Source organism: Saxophila tyrrhenica, assembly GCF_035928015.1.
Source record: "Saxophila tyrrhenica strain CCFEE 5935 chromosome Unknown scaffold_7, whole genome shotgun sequence".
NCBI classification, from domain to species: Eukaryota; Fungi; Ascomycota; class Dothideomycetes; order Mycosphaerellales; family Extremaceae; genus Saxophila; species Saxophila tyrrhenica.
In genome coordinates this window covers 419,395-434,375 of record NW_027041739.1, presented here as the reverse complement: position 1 = coordinate 434,375, position 14,981 = coordinate 419,395, and the positions used below count along the sequence as shown (strand labels likewise).

At 55.7% G+C, this 14,981-nt stretch overlaps 8 protein-coding genes across 8 annotated transcripts; 2 read left to right on the top strand and 6 right to left on the bottom strand.

Moving 5' to 3' along the window:
- Nucleotides 1-981: 981 nt before the first annotated feature.
- IPK1 (Inositol-pentakisphosphate 2-kinase) lies at nt 982-1,983 on the bottom strand (the record flags this gene model as incomplete). Its single annotated transcript, XM_064802116.1, has 1 exon — nt 982-1,983. One exon carries the CDS (start codon nt 1,981-1,983, stop codon nt 982-984), a length of 1,002 nt encoding a protein of 333 aa, XP_064659477.1.
- Nucleotides 1,984-2,715: 732 nt separating this feature from the next.
- ECM15 (UPF0045 protein M15) lies at nt 2,716-3,276 on the top strand (the record flags this gene model as incomplete). The annotated part of the gene is made up of 3 exons (XM_064802115.1): nt 2,716-2,806; nt 2,854-2,976; nt 3,032-3,276. 3 exons carry the CDS (start codon nt 2,716-2,718, stop codon nt 3,274-3,276), a joined length of 459 nt encoding a protein of 152 aa, XP_064659476.1.
- A 155-nt stretch (nt 3,277-3,431) lies between these two features.
- On the bottom strand, nt 3,432-5,387 carry MDM34 (ERMES complex subunit; the record flags this gene model as incomplete). Its single annotated transcript, XM_064802114.1, has 1 exon — nt 3,432-5,387. The coding sequence occupies one exon, from the start codon at nt 5,385-5,387 to the stop codon at nt 3,432-3,434; it is 1,956 nt and encodes a 651-aa protein (XP_064659475.1).
- Nucleotides 5,388-5,900: 513 nt separating this feature from the next.
- On the bottom strand, nt 5,901-8,234 carry LTR77_004863 (uncharacterized protein; the record flags this gene model as incomplete). Its single annotated transcript, XM_064802113.1, has 4 exons — nt 5,901-7,487; nt 7,552-7,872; nt 7,925-8,104; nt 8,154-8,234. 4 exons carry the CDS (start codon nt 8,232-8,234, stop codon nt 5,901-5,903), a joined length of 2,169 nt encoding a protein of 722 aa, XP_064659474.1.
- Nucleotides 8,235-8,959: 725 nt separating this feature from the next.
- Nucleotides 8,960-9,430, bottom strand: LTR77_004862 (uncharacterized protein; the record flags this gene model as incomplete). Its single annotated transcript, XM_064802112.1, has 2 exons — nt 8,960-9,351; nt 9,406-9,430. 2 exons carry the CDS (start codon nt 9,428-9,430, stop codon nt 8,960-8,962), a joined length of 417 nt encoding a protein of 138 aa, XP_064659473.1.
- Nucleotides 9,431-9,747: 317 nt separating this feature from the next.
- Nucleotides 9,748-11,635, top strand: TGL1 (cholesterol esterase; the record flags this gene model as incomplete). The annotated part of the gene is made up of 3 exons (XM_064802111.1): nt 9,748-10,369; nt 10,437-11,083; nt 11,156-11,635. The coding sequence occupies 3 exons, from the start codon at nt 9,748-9,750 to the stop codon at nt 11,633-11,635; spliced, it is 1,749 nt and encodes a 582-aa protein (XP_064659472.1).
- Nucleotides 11,636-11,780: 145 nt separating this feature from the next.
- On the bottom strand, nt 11,781-12,514 carry HBN1_1 (putative nitroreductase; the record flags this gene model as incomplete). The annotated part of the gene is made up of 3 exons (XM_064802110.1): nt 11,781-12,036; nt 12,087-12,160; nt 12,221-12,514. The coding sequence occupies 3 exons, from the start codon at nt 12,512-12,514 to the stop codon at nt 11,781-11,783; spliced, it is 624 nt and encodes a 207-aa protein (XP_064659471.1).
- Nucleotides 12,515-13,238: 724 nt separating this feature from the next.
- On the bottom strand, nt 13,239-14,708 carry LTR77_004859 (uncharacterized protein; the record flags this gene model as incomplete). The annotated part of the gene is made up of 2 exons (XM_064802109.1): nt 13,239-14,593; nt 14,666-14,708. The coding sequence occupies 2 exons, from the start codon at nt 14,706-14,708 to the stop codon at nt 13,239-13,241; spliced, it is 1,398 nt and encodes a 465-aa protein (XP_064659470.1).
- Between the last annotated feature and the right edge of the window lie 273 nt (nt 14,709-14,981).

The window sequence follows — 14,981 nt, the reverse complement described above, 5'->3', positions numbered from 1 at the left end:
AACTTGCGGTTTTCCGGAAGTAAGCTGCTGGAAGCTCCCTCGGGCGTCGAAGCAATGAGCAACGTGCTGACAGCTCGCCCGGTGAACGCATTCCAAGCTCTGCGACGGGCGTCCAACGTCTTCTGTTCTCCAAATTCCATTCGATGCAATGGCTGCAGCATGCGCTCGAAGCTATGGCGGCTTGATTCGGTCTTTCGCGTCGCTTTCGACGCGCACAACGCCAAACGAAAGCGACTGTCAAGATGAGAAGCAGCGCGGCTAGGACGCTGATCAGTGCTGTCGTCGTGGGAGTGAAGCCACCGTCTTGACCTGGACTTGAAGGGTCGTGTTGGGATGGTTGTTGGGATGGGCGTTGAGGCGGCGGAGTGGCATGCGCAGTGGTCGCAGAGGCTGTGCTGGTCGTTCCACGAAGAGTCGTGCGCTGAGTAGAAGTGCTGGGTTGTTTTCGACCGCCTCCCACGGCCAGCTCGCTTCCGAGTGGTTGCCACTCACACGAACCTGTGCTGCCGTTGCAAGAGAAGCTGAGAGGACAGCATAAGGTATTGCAAGTGCTCAACGTGACAGACCGAGATGCGTGAACCTGGCTGTCCGGCGATGTAGTGATGTTCCAGAGGGAGGTGTCGCAGCTGATGGGCTGTATCACATGGCAGTCATATCCTGTCGGACAGCACAGCGTCGCTGAATAGTCTGATGCTAACGGAATGCAGGTCGTTCCTCTTGAGCAGGCCAGGTCGGAAGAGAAGTTTCCTCCGCATGCAATATAAGGGTTGTCGGCCCAAGTCGATGGTGCCATGGTCGTGGTCGACGTCGAGTGTGGAAAGGGATCAAAGCACTCAAATTCTGCGATCGGGCCATCGTTCGCATGTTATGCTCATGCTCATAGAAACTCATGCAAGTCTGATACATTGTCAAGCGCCTCACGGAACACAGCGCTTGATTCCAGCTCCAGCGCTTATACAAACGAGATCACGTGGGTTGGTTTCAGCTTCGCGCGCGAGACAGCAGACAGATCTCTTCTTTAGCCCAGTGCTCGCTGTCCTCAGTATTCTTATACCATCCGTGGTCGATCAATTCCTGCTCTACTTTTTTCCAGCGTCCCAGCTTCTCCGGCAGCTTGAGATCCAGGTCAGCCAATCTTGCATCGATGGCCTCGCCAGATAGCTTCAGGAAGAGAGTGCAATCGCGAAGTGTCATGGCCTTGCACAAATCGAGGGCACCTGTGTCTGAACTTATCACCAGCACACCTTGGAAGTCTAACTTTTGCTGATTATCGCGCAGCTTCTGGAGGAGGGGTTGGGCATCGTTGATCAAAAACTTCTGAAGCAGAGGGTGGTCTGTCAGCCTGCCGGCAGCCCGTCTCCGATCAGCTTCATCGTTGCTGATCAGGTCAAACGGACAGCTCTCCTGAGCGTCGGTGGCCGTCCGGATCTTCTTCGAGGCTCTTTGGGCTCGCAAAGCACACGTTCGGCAACGTCTGGCATCTGGCGGGGCGTTTGGAGATTGAGCGAGCCATTTAGGCTTGACTTGCAGCAGGATCTCGTCAGGACCCGGCGTCATATCTGTCACGAGCATACCCGTCCTCTCCTCGGCTGGCAGGAAGTCTTGCAGACGATGCGATGGCCTGTCCAGCTGTGTCAGAGCATCGCTGACAGAAGAGGCCAAGCCATCACCCAGCTCGATTTCGATCTGCTCAGTGAGGTTCTCACGCGGGAAGAGCGGTTTGAAGTGGGCATGGTATGCTGCTAGCTGGTCTTCAGCGCTCTGTACATGAGGCAGATCTTTCCTTAGGCGTAGGAGGCGGCCTTGTAGATGAGGTGGTAGCTCGTCATCTTCACTGATGGGCAGTATTCGAAAGACAATGTTCGCTCCACCTTCGTTGAGATATTTCAACCAGAGCTTCTGGCCGGGCTGACTGGCGGTAGAAGGGTGTCCGGCATGCAGGCGTGGCGACTCTCCGAATGAGTAGTAGGCTGGGATGGACATGCTTTTCACCCTCGATCCCAGTTTCGCTCATTTGTTAGCCTTCGAGACTCGATGTATGTGTCTTGATCGTTTTCACTGAAGTGCCAAGTTGCGCTAGAGCTTAAACAGCCGCAGTTGATTTGCATGGTCTCCTCCTTCTTCTCGGTCAATGCAACAAGATCTCAGAGTTGGCCTGACAATAGAGCACGGAGACTCAAGAAGCCGCCGTTACCGCCGTAAACTCTTGAAAATCACCTATGCGTCTCGGCTGAGCCCGATGTTTGATCTTGACGCTGAAATTGAGTCGCTGTGCCACGTGTGCTTGACCTTAGAGTCTGCATCCCAGATGTGGTCACCACATCATAACGTGGGAAGATTAGTTTTGCGAATACCAAGCACTACAACAGGAGACTGTTGACGAGCTTGCGACACTGGGACCGACCATATCACGAGGATCGACCTGCAACGATATACGCAGATGCCTCGAATGGTTAGTCTCGACGCCATGGCTCAAAGTGGTGAACCAAAACAGTTGTGGGAGACCGACTCTATGTGAAGTGAGGTCGCGAAAAATGACAGCCATACTTGTTTTATAGGCGAACAGCCTTATTTAGTATTGCCAATCATTATGTACCTGTAGCCGCTCTATGTGCTACAATACCCAGCATCCGCAGTGTTCGGCGGTCGTACCTTCTCCATATCATGTCGTGATGAAGCTCATCGCCCCATCTCCACATCCCACACCTCCCAGCCATGGACTCCTCACCCCAACTCCACAACCTGTTCCATCAAATGGCCGACTCCGACCCCACGAGCCTACCTACTCCGTCGTCATGCACGGCCGGTACGTCCACGTCCCCTCCCTGATTGATCGTACTAACGTAATCGGAGATTTCTGCCTCATCCCGCTGGGCACGCCGACAGCCTCCGTTTCGAAGGAAGTCGCTCAGGTTCAAAGGCTGCTGAAGCAGAGTGGGGTGAAGTATACTATGCATTCTGCTGGGACTACGCTAGGTAGGCTATCGAATGGTCTTTCGAGATGTCACGATTCTGGCTTATAGATGTGAAGAGGGTTCATGGGAGGACTGCATGCGGATCATCGGTCAATGCCACAGCATGCTGCATGCCAACGGCGTCGTCAGGATCCAAAGCGATATCCGTGTGGGCAGTCGAACGGACAAGCGGCAGACCGCTGAAGAGAAGGTCAAAGCTGTGGAGAAGCTGCTGGCTGACGACGGCAGCGGTGGAGGAAAGCAGGGGGCAGAAGATAGCGAGGGGAAGGACGTCAAGGGAGATTTATTAGGTGGAGTGTAAGTAGCATTAAGATTACAAGTGTACCACGAAAGCTTCATGGCATGTCTCGTAAGTCGTAACAGATCGTAAACGCCATGCCAATCAAATAGGGGTATCCTGCGCTTTGCCGCGATGAAGAGTCTCCTCCCAATGCACCCGCACCCGTCACTCCATCCTCATCCCACATACGCTGGCGGTGCATCGCTTTCAATGTCCTGTACCTGCTCTCCATGATCGCCCTTGCCCACTGCTCGACGAGATGCGTGAACATCCTGCTGCCGCTCTCTTTCTTCAGCCACCCTCCGCGCGATCTCGGTGGCCATCTTCGTCATCCAGGCTTGCTCTAATATCCCACCGGAGCTGCTTCCCCCATCCTTGCCATCCTGCGTGAAAGGATACGACGGCAGGAGATCGGAAATGCTCAGCTCGGAGGATGATCTCGGCAGGCTCGGTGGCATTGGCGGTTGCTTCGTTGTCGACGACTGAGTTTGAGGCGGCATCGTCTGTTGTCGTTCGAGATTTCGTCGCGGATTTGAGGGCTTCGTGTGTGTTGGATCTTCGGGCAGATACATGCTCTGTCTAGGCGTAGGATCGGCATCGAGCTCATCGAACGGATGGCCTAGCTGGTTCTGTGGGTTCCGTGGCGTGACAGGTCTTCTGTGCTTTCTTGGCTCCAATCTCTCAGCGCCTGCAATCACATCCGGCAGCGGTTCGACTTCCTTGATTGACGGCCGCCGTCGAAAGTCGACCTTCTTCTGGGGACTGCTATGTGGTGTGTGTACCTCGCCTTCGTAGCCAGCTTTATGGATGCTGGATGAGGTGAGCACCGTACTGTCCAGCTCTGGTCCGGACGATGAATGGCCTTCGCCACTCGCGCTCATGCTCTCGCTCTTCCCTGCGCTATCTTCATAGCTGCTCCCCACGCTCATCGTCTCAGACGCGCCGTCGGTCGGACCATCGCGGTCTCGGCGCAGATTGACCACCCGATTCTTCCGTTTCCTCGTCCCATGAGGTCGAGATCGGCCCGAACCGAGTGAGTACGAAGTTGAAGTGTACGAGTGGGCAGCGAGGCTGGGCCTGGTGGCAAGCGAAGGTGCGTCACTTGTGTGGCTTGCAGCCGACGACAGTGTGCCAGCACTCCCTGGAACTCTTGAGTGGGAAACGCTATGCTGTACGTTGAATGCCGAATTGATGCGGCTGAGGGTTGGAAGACTGCTCTTGGAATGCAAGCCTGACGCCGCTCCTTCCGCATTCCGTTCTGCAGCGCTCGTCCATGCCCGATAGACTGCATCCCGGATGTTTGGTGTGAACAGGCTAAGCGTACGCTGGCTCTCGGACAAAGCTGCCAGTCGGACCAGATTCTTCTGTGAGAAGGATGCGTATGCCTCTCCTGACGCATCTAACAAGGACGAAGAGTCGATTGTGCTCGTGACAGAGTGAGCGTCGTCGGTAGCGTCTCTGTCGTGGTTGGTATGCATTATCGCCTCTTTATCCTTCTCAGCCTCGGCAGCCTTTTCCCCATCACTCGAAGGCCGATGCTCTTCAGAGAAGACCCGCAACGACAGCCGGTGTATTATTGCTGGCAAGTCTTCCATAAACAACACTCTCAACTGCGCCTCGATCGTACGCTGCAGGTACTCCCGCACAAAAGGTATACTGTCAAACGTACTGCTGACCTTCAAGCTCTCCAGCGGATCATTCCGAAAGACCAGCGTGATACCCTTTTGCTTCGAGAAGACCAGTATCACAAACCCAGACAGTCGTATATCTGACAGCGTGATTTGCAGCGGTATCGTAAGGCCGGAGCTCGCGGCGAGCGGAGTAGGAGATGCGAACGAGGGCTTCGTACTCAGAAAGGTGTTCAAGGGGTTGGCCTGCACGCGCGTCTGCAGCGTGAGATACGCATCCCCTTCATATTTGACCTTGAATATCCCTCTGAACCGGTCCTCCGCCAGATCGCCAATCTCAAGTATCTCTAATGACGGAGGAGTCGACCCCAGGTTCAGCTCGTTCACGAAGATGTCGTCGACGATGATGGGCGGCTTGGGCGACTTGTTGAGGGACGAGGTGAGCATGTGTCGCACCCGGTCGGTGTCGGCGATGAGCGGCGACCAGTTGAAGTGGAAGGCCATGGTGGGGAGGTTGAGCTGTCTGCGACCCCGTCCTCTATCGCCGACCGAGGCGTGGAAGGCAGGATGTCGCGTGCTTCATCGAGGGTGCTGATAAGGGGACGCAGCCTTCTCGCTAGTCCTGGGTTTGGCGGTGCGATTTCATTCACCCGCTTAGGAGGGGGTAGAGTACGTCGAAAGGCGGTATACACGAATTGCGCGTTTGTTGTCGTCGTAGGTAGGACAAATGTGTGGATGTTGTTACAGTGCAGCGTGTGTTTTTGGCGCGTGAAATGCGGCCCGCTCGGCCCTTGCAGACCCTCTTCCGAGATCCAGGTTGCTCTCGACCCCCCGCCGCTTTGATACACCTCCACCTCACTTCATGTCATTACCAAATGCAATGGCGAATATCGCAGGAAAGAGAATCGTGAGGTAGATTCTGCAGTAAGATTACATGAATGTATTGGACCACTGGCCACCTCGAAGCATTATCGCGCAATCCCGTCCCGGCGCAACCACAAACATCCCATCTCACAACTAAGCAGCACCACATATAGCCTCCACATCATCAGTCGTAAACCGCTGCGGGAACCGAACAGGCCCGGCCAGCGCGTCTAGGACACCCACAGTAACATCCATCGCGCTGCCGCTGTAAACCCCAGCCTCACCTCCAACACCCAAGCCATTCAAAATCGCACTGCCACTCGTCCCGAGTGCACCAATAGCTTTCCCATGCCCATAAACTTCCATGACGAAGTTGTAAGGGTCTGTATCTAGCCCCGCGCTGTTCGTGCCATTGGAGATGATCGACGAGCCGATGAAGATGGCGTCGAAGAAGACGTCGCTGGTGGTGATGAAACTCGCATTGGCCGTGACACCAGTCTTCAGCATCCCAATCCGGGGTGCGACTAACGTCAAGGAGACCTTCTGCGCTGAGAGCAGCGACATCATGGCCTGTACTTCTGCCTCTGTGCCTAGGGTGTCGTTGGCGACGAGGGCGACTTGCAGGCCTTCGTTGCTCTTGTTAGGTTCCAGGCCCATACCGAGCGGGTATAGACTCGGGAATTCTGCTTGCGAAGAGTTGCTCCTCCGTTGCATGGTCGATCTGGACGCTGTCGTGTTGGCCGGAGGCATAGTCGCTCCGATGCCGTAAGCGACTCGTCTAGCAAGGCAGGTATCGATTTTATCCAGCGTATTGTCGATGTAACGCTGCACCACATCCGCATTCCCGACATTGCCAAGCTCAAAGCGATACGCGTCGACAGTGTGCTGCTGAGCGTAATTGTCAAGCGTGTTCCAGAACAGGCGTGCTTGGCCAAACCAGTCGTACTGGGCGACGTATCTCCCGACCGGGCCAGCACCAGCCCTTTCTCCTGCGGATGTGTAGTGGAGCGCTGCGTTGGCACCAGGCTCTTGTACGCCGCCGATGTCGTTCGGAGTGGAAGTTGAATTGCCCTCGAAAATGTACGGCTGCATGTACCCGTCACGGTAGTTGTTGTTCACCGGAGCGATGGGACGGTTGATCGGTAGCGTGAATCCATTTGGAGAGCCGTGCCGATGCGTGGCAGTATCGTCGTAGCTCATCAGACGCCATTGCAGTAGCGGGTCTGGAACGAATGAGACACCATCGACGACATTCGAGGGAGCGAAAGAGATGGACTCCGGCTCGGCGAAGAAGTTGTTGAAGTTCCGGTTGAGGGTCAGCTTGCCCAGCTTGACCGGCGGGTTCTTCTCGAACGGAACGATGACCGTGGGAATGAGCAAGTCATAGCCGTTCCACATGTACGATCCATCGTCGGGGAACAGCTGGACAGCAAACTCCCATTCAGGATAGATCCCAGCAGCGATGTTGTTGTAGAGGTCCACGCGCTGAAAGTTGTTGTTCTTGCCGGCAATCTTAGTCACCTCATCATAGGCAAGCGAACGGTGGCCCAGTTTGGGCAGCAAGAACCATTTGAAGAGAGTGCTCTTGCCTTCAACGTTGATGAAGCGGAACGTGTGGACACCATTGCCGGAGATGTGACGAACGTCGCGTGGTATGCCCAAATCGGATAGGACGTTCATGAGCTGGAATGCGCCCTCTGGGTGCTGGCCGAAGAAGTCGTATGCTGTCCTGTGCGCCGTCTGGTGAGGAGAAGACTTGTCAGTATAAATTCAGCTTAGAGGGTCTTTAGAAGTGAAAACTTACACCCCCAGTGGGAAAGCCCTTGTCCGCCTCATACTTGACAGCATGGATAAGGTCGGGGAAATCAGCGCCATCATTTATGAAGAAGGAGGACAAGTGGTTGCCCACGAAGTCCTGGTTGCCACATTCGCTGTAGATTTTCGTAGCGAAGCCGTGCGTGTCTCGTCCGCTCTCGGAACCACCAACGCTCGCCACAACGACGGAGAAGCGAGTGAAGACCTCGCTTACAGCTCCATCGCGGAGCCAGCAAGCGGTCGTGAGGTTGGAGAAGTCACCGTAGGATGAGAAAGTACCGTAAGCGCCATGTCCGAGCGCATGGACAACCTGGAGGGTGGATTAGTCGGGTAGATGGGATCGCTGGTTCAGTGAGACTCACTCGCTCGGGCGCACGCTCACGATCGAAGTGAATCATCTTCTTCCGCACCGTGGTGTCTTCAAGGAGGTTGTAGCCGCGAGGGCCAGCGCGGAGGGAATTTGAGGTATTCACTTGCACACCGTTGTCGGTAGTCTCGATCTGCCCGTTCGTGTCCTTCAAGGCGGCTGCAAGTTGGTCGACCTGTGTCTGTTAGTCGCGGAGGCTTTCATCGACGTCTTCAGAAACGGACCTTTTGATTGGCGACGTCGTGAGCAGCCACAATGGAGAACAGTCCCGCCAGTACGGCCCACAATCTTGTTGTTTGTCCCATGATGTTCGAGGCTTAAGAGGAGCAGAGTAGTTGTTGCTCGTCGATCAAAGCCGGAGCAATCGAGTTGGCCTGGCAGCCGTCATATATGCTGTGAGCCCTTTGCTCCGAACGAGCACTCGGTCCCGACATGAGGAAGCATGGGGCCGGTTTTCGCGTCGTCTCTGGAATCTTTTCGGCACGGACAAGAGGCGGAGTCTGATGTCAAATTGGAAGGACTGGCGTTACAGGACTGAAGCCCGACGAGGCACTCTGACGACGATGTTGCCAGACTCATGGGCGCTCTGCAATGATTCCATCGGGTGAGCTGCGGCTCAAAAATTCGTAGCAAGATTCATCTTGTATTTCGGAGATTGGTTGGTCCATCTCACAGCCCCCATGATTCCAAACTGTGACCTTGGCATAAATTTCTGAGGGCGCAACAGTCAATCCTTCTGCCACCACTTCCGCGAATTGTGTAGTATGATGATGAAAGCCCCAGAACTCAATGAGCTTGCGATCTGGCTGGGGTGCCGATGAGGGCGCCGGGTTCTCCACGATGGTCATGATTGATTCCTTTTGGCTGCGCAGTCCTTGCTCCGGAGACCTCCATCAGGACGATTTCGAGTAGGGTCATTCCTTCATTGACAAGCCAGCACTATATCGCCAATGTTGGTCTCGTCTCCGGGCTGGCCACCGGTCCATCTCAGACCTACTCCATAGCCTTCCACGAATGTCTGTAGCCTGCATCACTTCTTCCTCCAGTCCACGCTCCCGTCGTTCCTCACAAATCGCTCAAACCCAGCCTTCTCCATCTCCTCCTCGCTCTTTTCTCTCCCATCTGTCTTTCTCGGTCCCACGCCCTCGAATCCACCCTTGCCAGCGTACAGCATCGGGACCTCCGTCTTGTCCAGATCGGCGCTCTCGCCCTCGAGTTCCAGGCTCGTTGAAATGGGCTTGTTGCCACGGAAGCGCTTCCGCATGTCAATCATGCCTCGTTTGCATTGGCCGTAGCCGTGCTTGAGTTGCTGACATTGGGTGGGAAGGGTGTCGGCGAGTGGCGGTCGGAGGCAGTCGGCAGGGGTGTTGCGGTGGACCAGTACACAATCTGAATTCTGGAGACACGAGGCGAGTGCGGCGCCTGCCGATGGTTAGCATCGTCTAGCACATCTTTTGATAGTCTTGTAGTCCCTACGGATGTCGTTGCAGGAGGAAGGCATGATGCGCCGGCAGACGTGGGAGTCGCTGTGAGCAGCTGGTGTCACTAGATTGCTCGAACGATGTACGATGTGTCGATGGTGAGGTTCAACAATGGTTTGGCAGTAGAGGTGGTGGTGGTGGAAGACAAGATGGATCTGTATGGAGTAGTAGAAAGTCCCAAAACGGACCTCGCTAGCTCACTTTCACATGACAATGACGATGTGCTCTACACATATCCGTCTCCACTCCCACTTCACACCGCTCCGAACTCGGTGAGAACATTGCAATGTCAAGGATGTCCTCAGAAAATGGTCAATAACACACTCCCCACCCGACAATGGCGCTCCAGATCCCATTCCTCGGGCGACTGCACCCCTACGAATACCTCGCCCTCCTCCTCTCCTTCGTCCTGCTCATCCTCGAGACCTTCATCCGGACGATAACGCTGCTCCTGCCGACCCCAATCATCCGCTTCCTCTACCGCGCCAGCCGCAATGCCTTCAACTCGCTCTCCTCCCCATACTCGAGACGAGCAAGACAAAAGAACAAGGGCGTTTCCTCGCCCATAGCGCAGGCCAGCGACTTTACAGAGCTTGTTGAGCTGTACGGGTACACCGCCGAGGAGCACGTCGTGCAGACAAAGGATGGCTACCTGCTCGGTCTTCACCGTCTGGCCTGGCGCAGAGGTGAGGAGGACATGCGTGTCAATGCCGGCGCCAACTCGATCCAGAAGAAGCCAGTCTACCTCCACCATGGCCTTATGATGAACAGCGAGGTCTGGGTCTGTTTGACCGATCGCGAACGCTGTCTGCCCTTCCTCCTGGTGGAGCAAGGCTACGATGTCTGGCTTGGGAACAATCGTGGCAACAAGTATAGCAAGAAGTGTACACACCACTCGCCCTCACAGAACAATTTTTGGGACTTTTCGATGGATCAGTTCGCTTTTCATGACATACCCGGTACCAAACCCATGAGCAAAGTTTGACTGTGCGAGACACCGCTAACCGTTTGCCCTTGTTCGTGTAGATAGCATCGATTATGTCCTGTCTACGACTGGTCAGCCGAGCCTGAGCTACATTGGTTTCTCCCAAGGAACCGCGCAAGCATTCGCCACCCTCTCGATCCACCCGACATTGAACAGTAAGGTCGACGTCTTTGTCGCGCTGGCACCAGCCATGGCACCACCCGGCCTTGCTTCCGGCGTCGTCTCATCTCTCGTCAAGACGAACCCAGAAATCCTGTTTCTCCTCTTCGGCCGGCGTGCCATCCTCGGCAGCACAACCATGTGGAGCGCCCTCCTCTATCCCGCCATCTTCGCCTGGTTCATAGACAAAAGCCTGTCCTTCCTCTTCAACTGGCGAATGCGGAACATCACCCCTCACCAGAAGCTCGCCGCCTACCCACATCTGTACTCGTTCACGAGCACGAAGAGTGTTGTTCACTGGTTCCAGATCATCGCCAACGGTACCTTCCAGATGTTTGACGACGAAGTCTCCACGCCTCTGTCTCTCAGTCAAGGCAGCAAGTACTACAAAGTGGCCAAATTTCCAACTCGCAACATCCGCACGCCGATTGTACTCATCTACGGCGGCAGTGACTCGCTGGTGGATATCAACCTCATGCTGAAAGAACTGCCTAAACATACCACTGCGAGGGAGATCAGGAAGTACGAGGTGAGTCTAAAGAACACAATCAATCCCTCCGCCACATGCTAGCCTCCTGAGACATCGACTGACTATTGAAAGCATCTTGATCTGCTCTGGGCATCAGACGTGGATCAACTCGTCTTCCCACACGTTCTAGAAGCACTGGAATGGTATGCGCAGCCCATAGAAACGAAAGCCGGTGCTCTAGGATGGAAGAACGAAAGGCCGAACGCCCCCTCCCCGTTCAACGGCTCTCAACCCCCGCAGTATTCAGAAGGCGAATACACAGCAAGCAGCGGCGCCCCCATGAGAGTAGGCGAGAGCGCTTCCACTTTTGCCGCCGCGGCTTCAAGATCTCGAGAGCGCGCCGCTGCAGGTTTGGGTGCGAGTGGGGCGCAGGCCAATGGCGGTCAACTGTTTGATGCAGCGACGGAGGCTGAGGCGGAGTTGACGAATGCCGCGGAGCATCTGGATGAGAGCGATCTTGAAGATGAGCAGGAGAGTGTGCCTGAAGGACTCGCTCTTACGCCCGAGCCTCGCGCGGCGAGGGTGAGGTCAAGGCTGCCTAGACTTGCTTGAGAGGGTATTGTGAAGCAATGTAAATATCCAGCCGAATCGTAGGATGCTTGTCCTTCGTCTTGACTCATTTCTGCATTTCTCTATCGTCAATCCCACCCAGTGTATCCCATCTTCCCATTCCCACCCCACCACACCATCTTTCCCCCTACGCCCCATAAACCTTCAACCTCTCCTCCAACGGCTTCTGATTCTTCTTCCCCAAGTTCTCCCGCGCCCCCTCCTGCGGCTGCCCAAACACCAACTGCGCCTTCAGACTCCACTCCAGCGGGATCTCCCAGGTCGCGGCGACCTTTTCGTCCGGCAGGGGGTTGTAGTGCTGCAGGTTGCAGCCGAGGCCTTCGGTTTCGAAGGCCGTCCAGAGGGCGTACTGGTGCATGGCGGAGGTGTGTTCGCTCCATTGGCTGTGAAGGGTTAGTGGGGGTGCAAGATGTGGGAGGGGGGAGCGACGGACGGGAATTTGTCTGAGTATTGGGGATACTGTTTCTGCAGGGCGTGGATCGCGGCTGGGTCTTCGTAGAAGAGGACCTGGAGGTTGGCGTGTCGTTAGCGGAGCATCGCGCATGTTGGGGTGAGGATGGATCTTACCGTGCCGTATGCGTTCATGAAGCCATTCAATCGGTTGCCCGTGTGCTCCCAGCTATCCTCCGGAACAATGCCCTTCAGAATATCCATGACGATTTGCCAGAACTTAGTATGCTCCTCCTTCAGCAGAACAACCAAGCGAGTAGACTGCGAGTTGAAAGACGACGGCACGTCGTTGACGGCCGTCGAGAGGATCTCCTTGATGCGGTCGTCGCTGATCGGGCTCTTCTTGGTGAGCTGGTAGATGGAGCGACGGTTCTGCACCGCTTCCTTGAAGTTCATCTTGTCGAACGACATCTTGCCTGCTGCTGTGCTGCTGAAGCTCTTGCCGTGCGAAGAAGTCTGAGGAGAATTATGCAATGGATATCGCGCACTCGACGAGGAGGCAGTCAATGGCTTTTGAACCCGCGCGACCAGTTGAGAGACGCGTGGGACGAGACTTTTCTGCATGTGCAGGAGTGGGGCAGCCATTGTATCATCAGAGGTACTTAGGAAGAATAAGAGAATGGCGACGATTGCCGCGACCACGGTTGCGGCTTGTGTGCGGATGGGAAAGCGCGCCATTTCCACGGTTCAAAGTCTGATGCCGCGCGCGCTTTATCGGGGATGGGTGATGCCATCTTGGGTGTGACACGGCAGTCAAAAGAACCGGAAAACGCTTAGGTATGGGAGTGTGTGCTTAGAAAGCAGAGAAGACGTCCGCGGGACGATGCCGTCTCAACACTGGCGCAGCATCGGCACGGAAGTCGAGTATGATAAGCCTTGTCCCACCCCAGCACGGCCTGCACATGGATTGCTGTAAAATGTTGGGAGTGAAGGAAGAAAATGTCAAATTTTCGTGATCGTATTCGTGACTGCATAATAGGTTTCCGTCCTTGCTGACCGCCTACGAGCACCCATCTCAAACCTACCACTCCCTTCCAACCGTCCTCCCTCGCGGGTATCCTATCTCGTGAACGCTTCAATCGAACAACTAGAACGCCAGAACCAAAAGTCAGCCAGCACCCCGCACCAGACGTGCTCAGCTTATACATGCCACCATCAACTTCTCGTAGTCCCCACTCGTCTCGCCTTGGATCCTAGACCTCAAATCCCGCTTGTGGAAGTGCTGGTACGCCGCCTTGCACTGCTCCTTGCGGTCGCGGGACCAGTGGATCATCACGATCCTGCGTACGAGCGCTTGGTCCTTGGTTCCGGCGCCACGCATGCTGTCCTCGAGTAAGTCGGCGTCGTGCTTGGCTGGGTCTTCGGCTTTACGGAGCATGTAGATGAGAGCTTGCTCCATGTGGCCGCTGAACTCCCTTCGGATGACATCGTCGAGTCCGCGGTGGTACTTGTGCTTGTAGGCCTGTGAGATGGCGCGAAGCTGGCCGTTGGAGCGATGTGCCATGATTTGGCAGACTGCGATCTGGTCTGTGCCAGTCTTGCCCTCGGTGGCGCGGTAGAGTTCTTGCACGTCTGCGTCGACTTGCTGTGGCATGACTGGCGTGCTTTCCTCAGCGCGACGTGCGGCCATGACCATATCGAAGAGACGTTCGGTCTTCATGGAGAGGTCGCCCCTGACATCGGACTCGAGCGATCGGCGGTACATCTGTTGGTAGCGGGCCTTGATCGCGTTCACATCCGCGTTCGAACGGCTAAGCAGAGCATCGTTCATCGCGCTCTCCTTGGTTCCTGCACCTTTGATAGACTCATGCAGGACATGGCAGTCTTGATCGAGAGGTCCTCTAATGATGGCCTCGAGACCTTCTCTGAAGTAACCTGAAGTCTCGCCATGGACGTCCTTCATCAGATCGCGATGATGCCGTGATTGAAAGGCGGCCTTTACACTGTTGACTTGGAGAGGATCCAGACCTGCTAGAACTTTGATCAGAGCCTGCTCGTTGGTGCCAAAGCCCTTCATTGCGCTTCGGAGATCATCAGCAGCGCGCGACATGTCCATGTTCGCCTGTTGGCCTGGAACGTAGCCGATCGAAGGTTGAGCCGGTGGACCCGCGGGTGGACCCGCGCCGTAGCCTGGTGCGCCGTAGGCCTGCTGTCCCGGCGGGGGTCCAGGGGGAGCACCATAGCCCTGCTGCATCGGGGGGTAGGGTGAGTGGCTTGGCGGTGGACCAGGAGGTTGGTTGTAACCCTGTTGCATCGGTGGGTAAGGTGAATGGCTTGGGGGAGGTCCCGGTTGCTGGTTATAACCTTGCTGCATTTGTGGGTAAGGAGAGTGGCCCGGCGGAGGCCCGGGAGGCTGGTTGTAGCCTTGCTGCATCGGTGGAGGCTGTCCGTAGTATCCTTGATTCATCGGGGGAGGCTGTTGACCGTAGGCTTGTTGTCCGTAGGGCTGTTGCTGAGGTTGTTGATAGCCTCCCTGTGGGTACGGAGAGTCTGATATATGGTCAGTGAGTTGCCTTCTTGCCTGCGCCACTCGCGTGACGCTCAAAGCGGCGTGGTACTTACGTGACCCCTGGGGAGGTGGCCCTGGTGGAGGATAGTACGACATGCTTCCTGGCGTTGCCGAGTCAAATGTAGCTGGAAGGATGACTAGCGGAAGGCAGTGAATCCGAAGGCGACGGTGGTGGTGAGGCGATTCCGAAGCAGAGATATGCAAGCGGAACCAGTAAGGAAGTATAGAGGAAGGCTGTTAAGAAAGTCTGAGGGAGAGGTGCAGTGCCACGGTGCAGTCTCGAGGCAGTGTCGTTCGTCACGCCGAGCGGTTAAAGTGGGGAAGAGCCCAAGGTTGGAGGAGTTGATGGAGGGGGCTGAGTCACGAGGT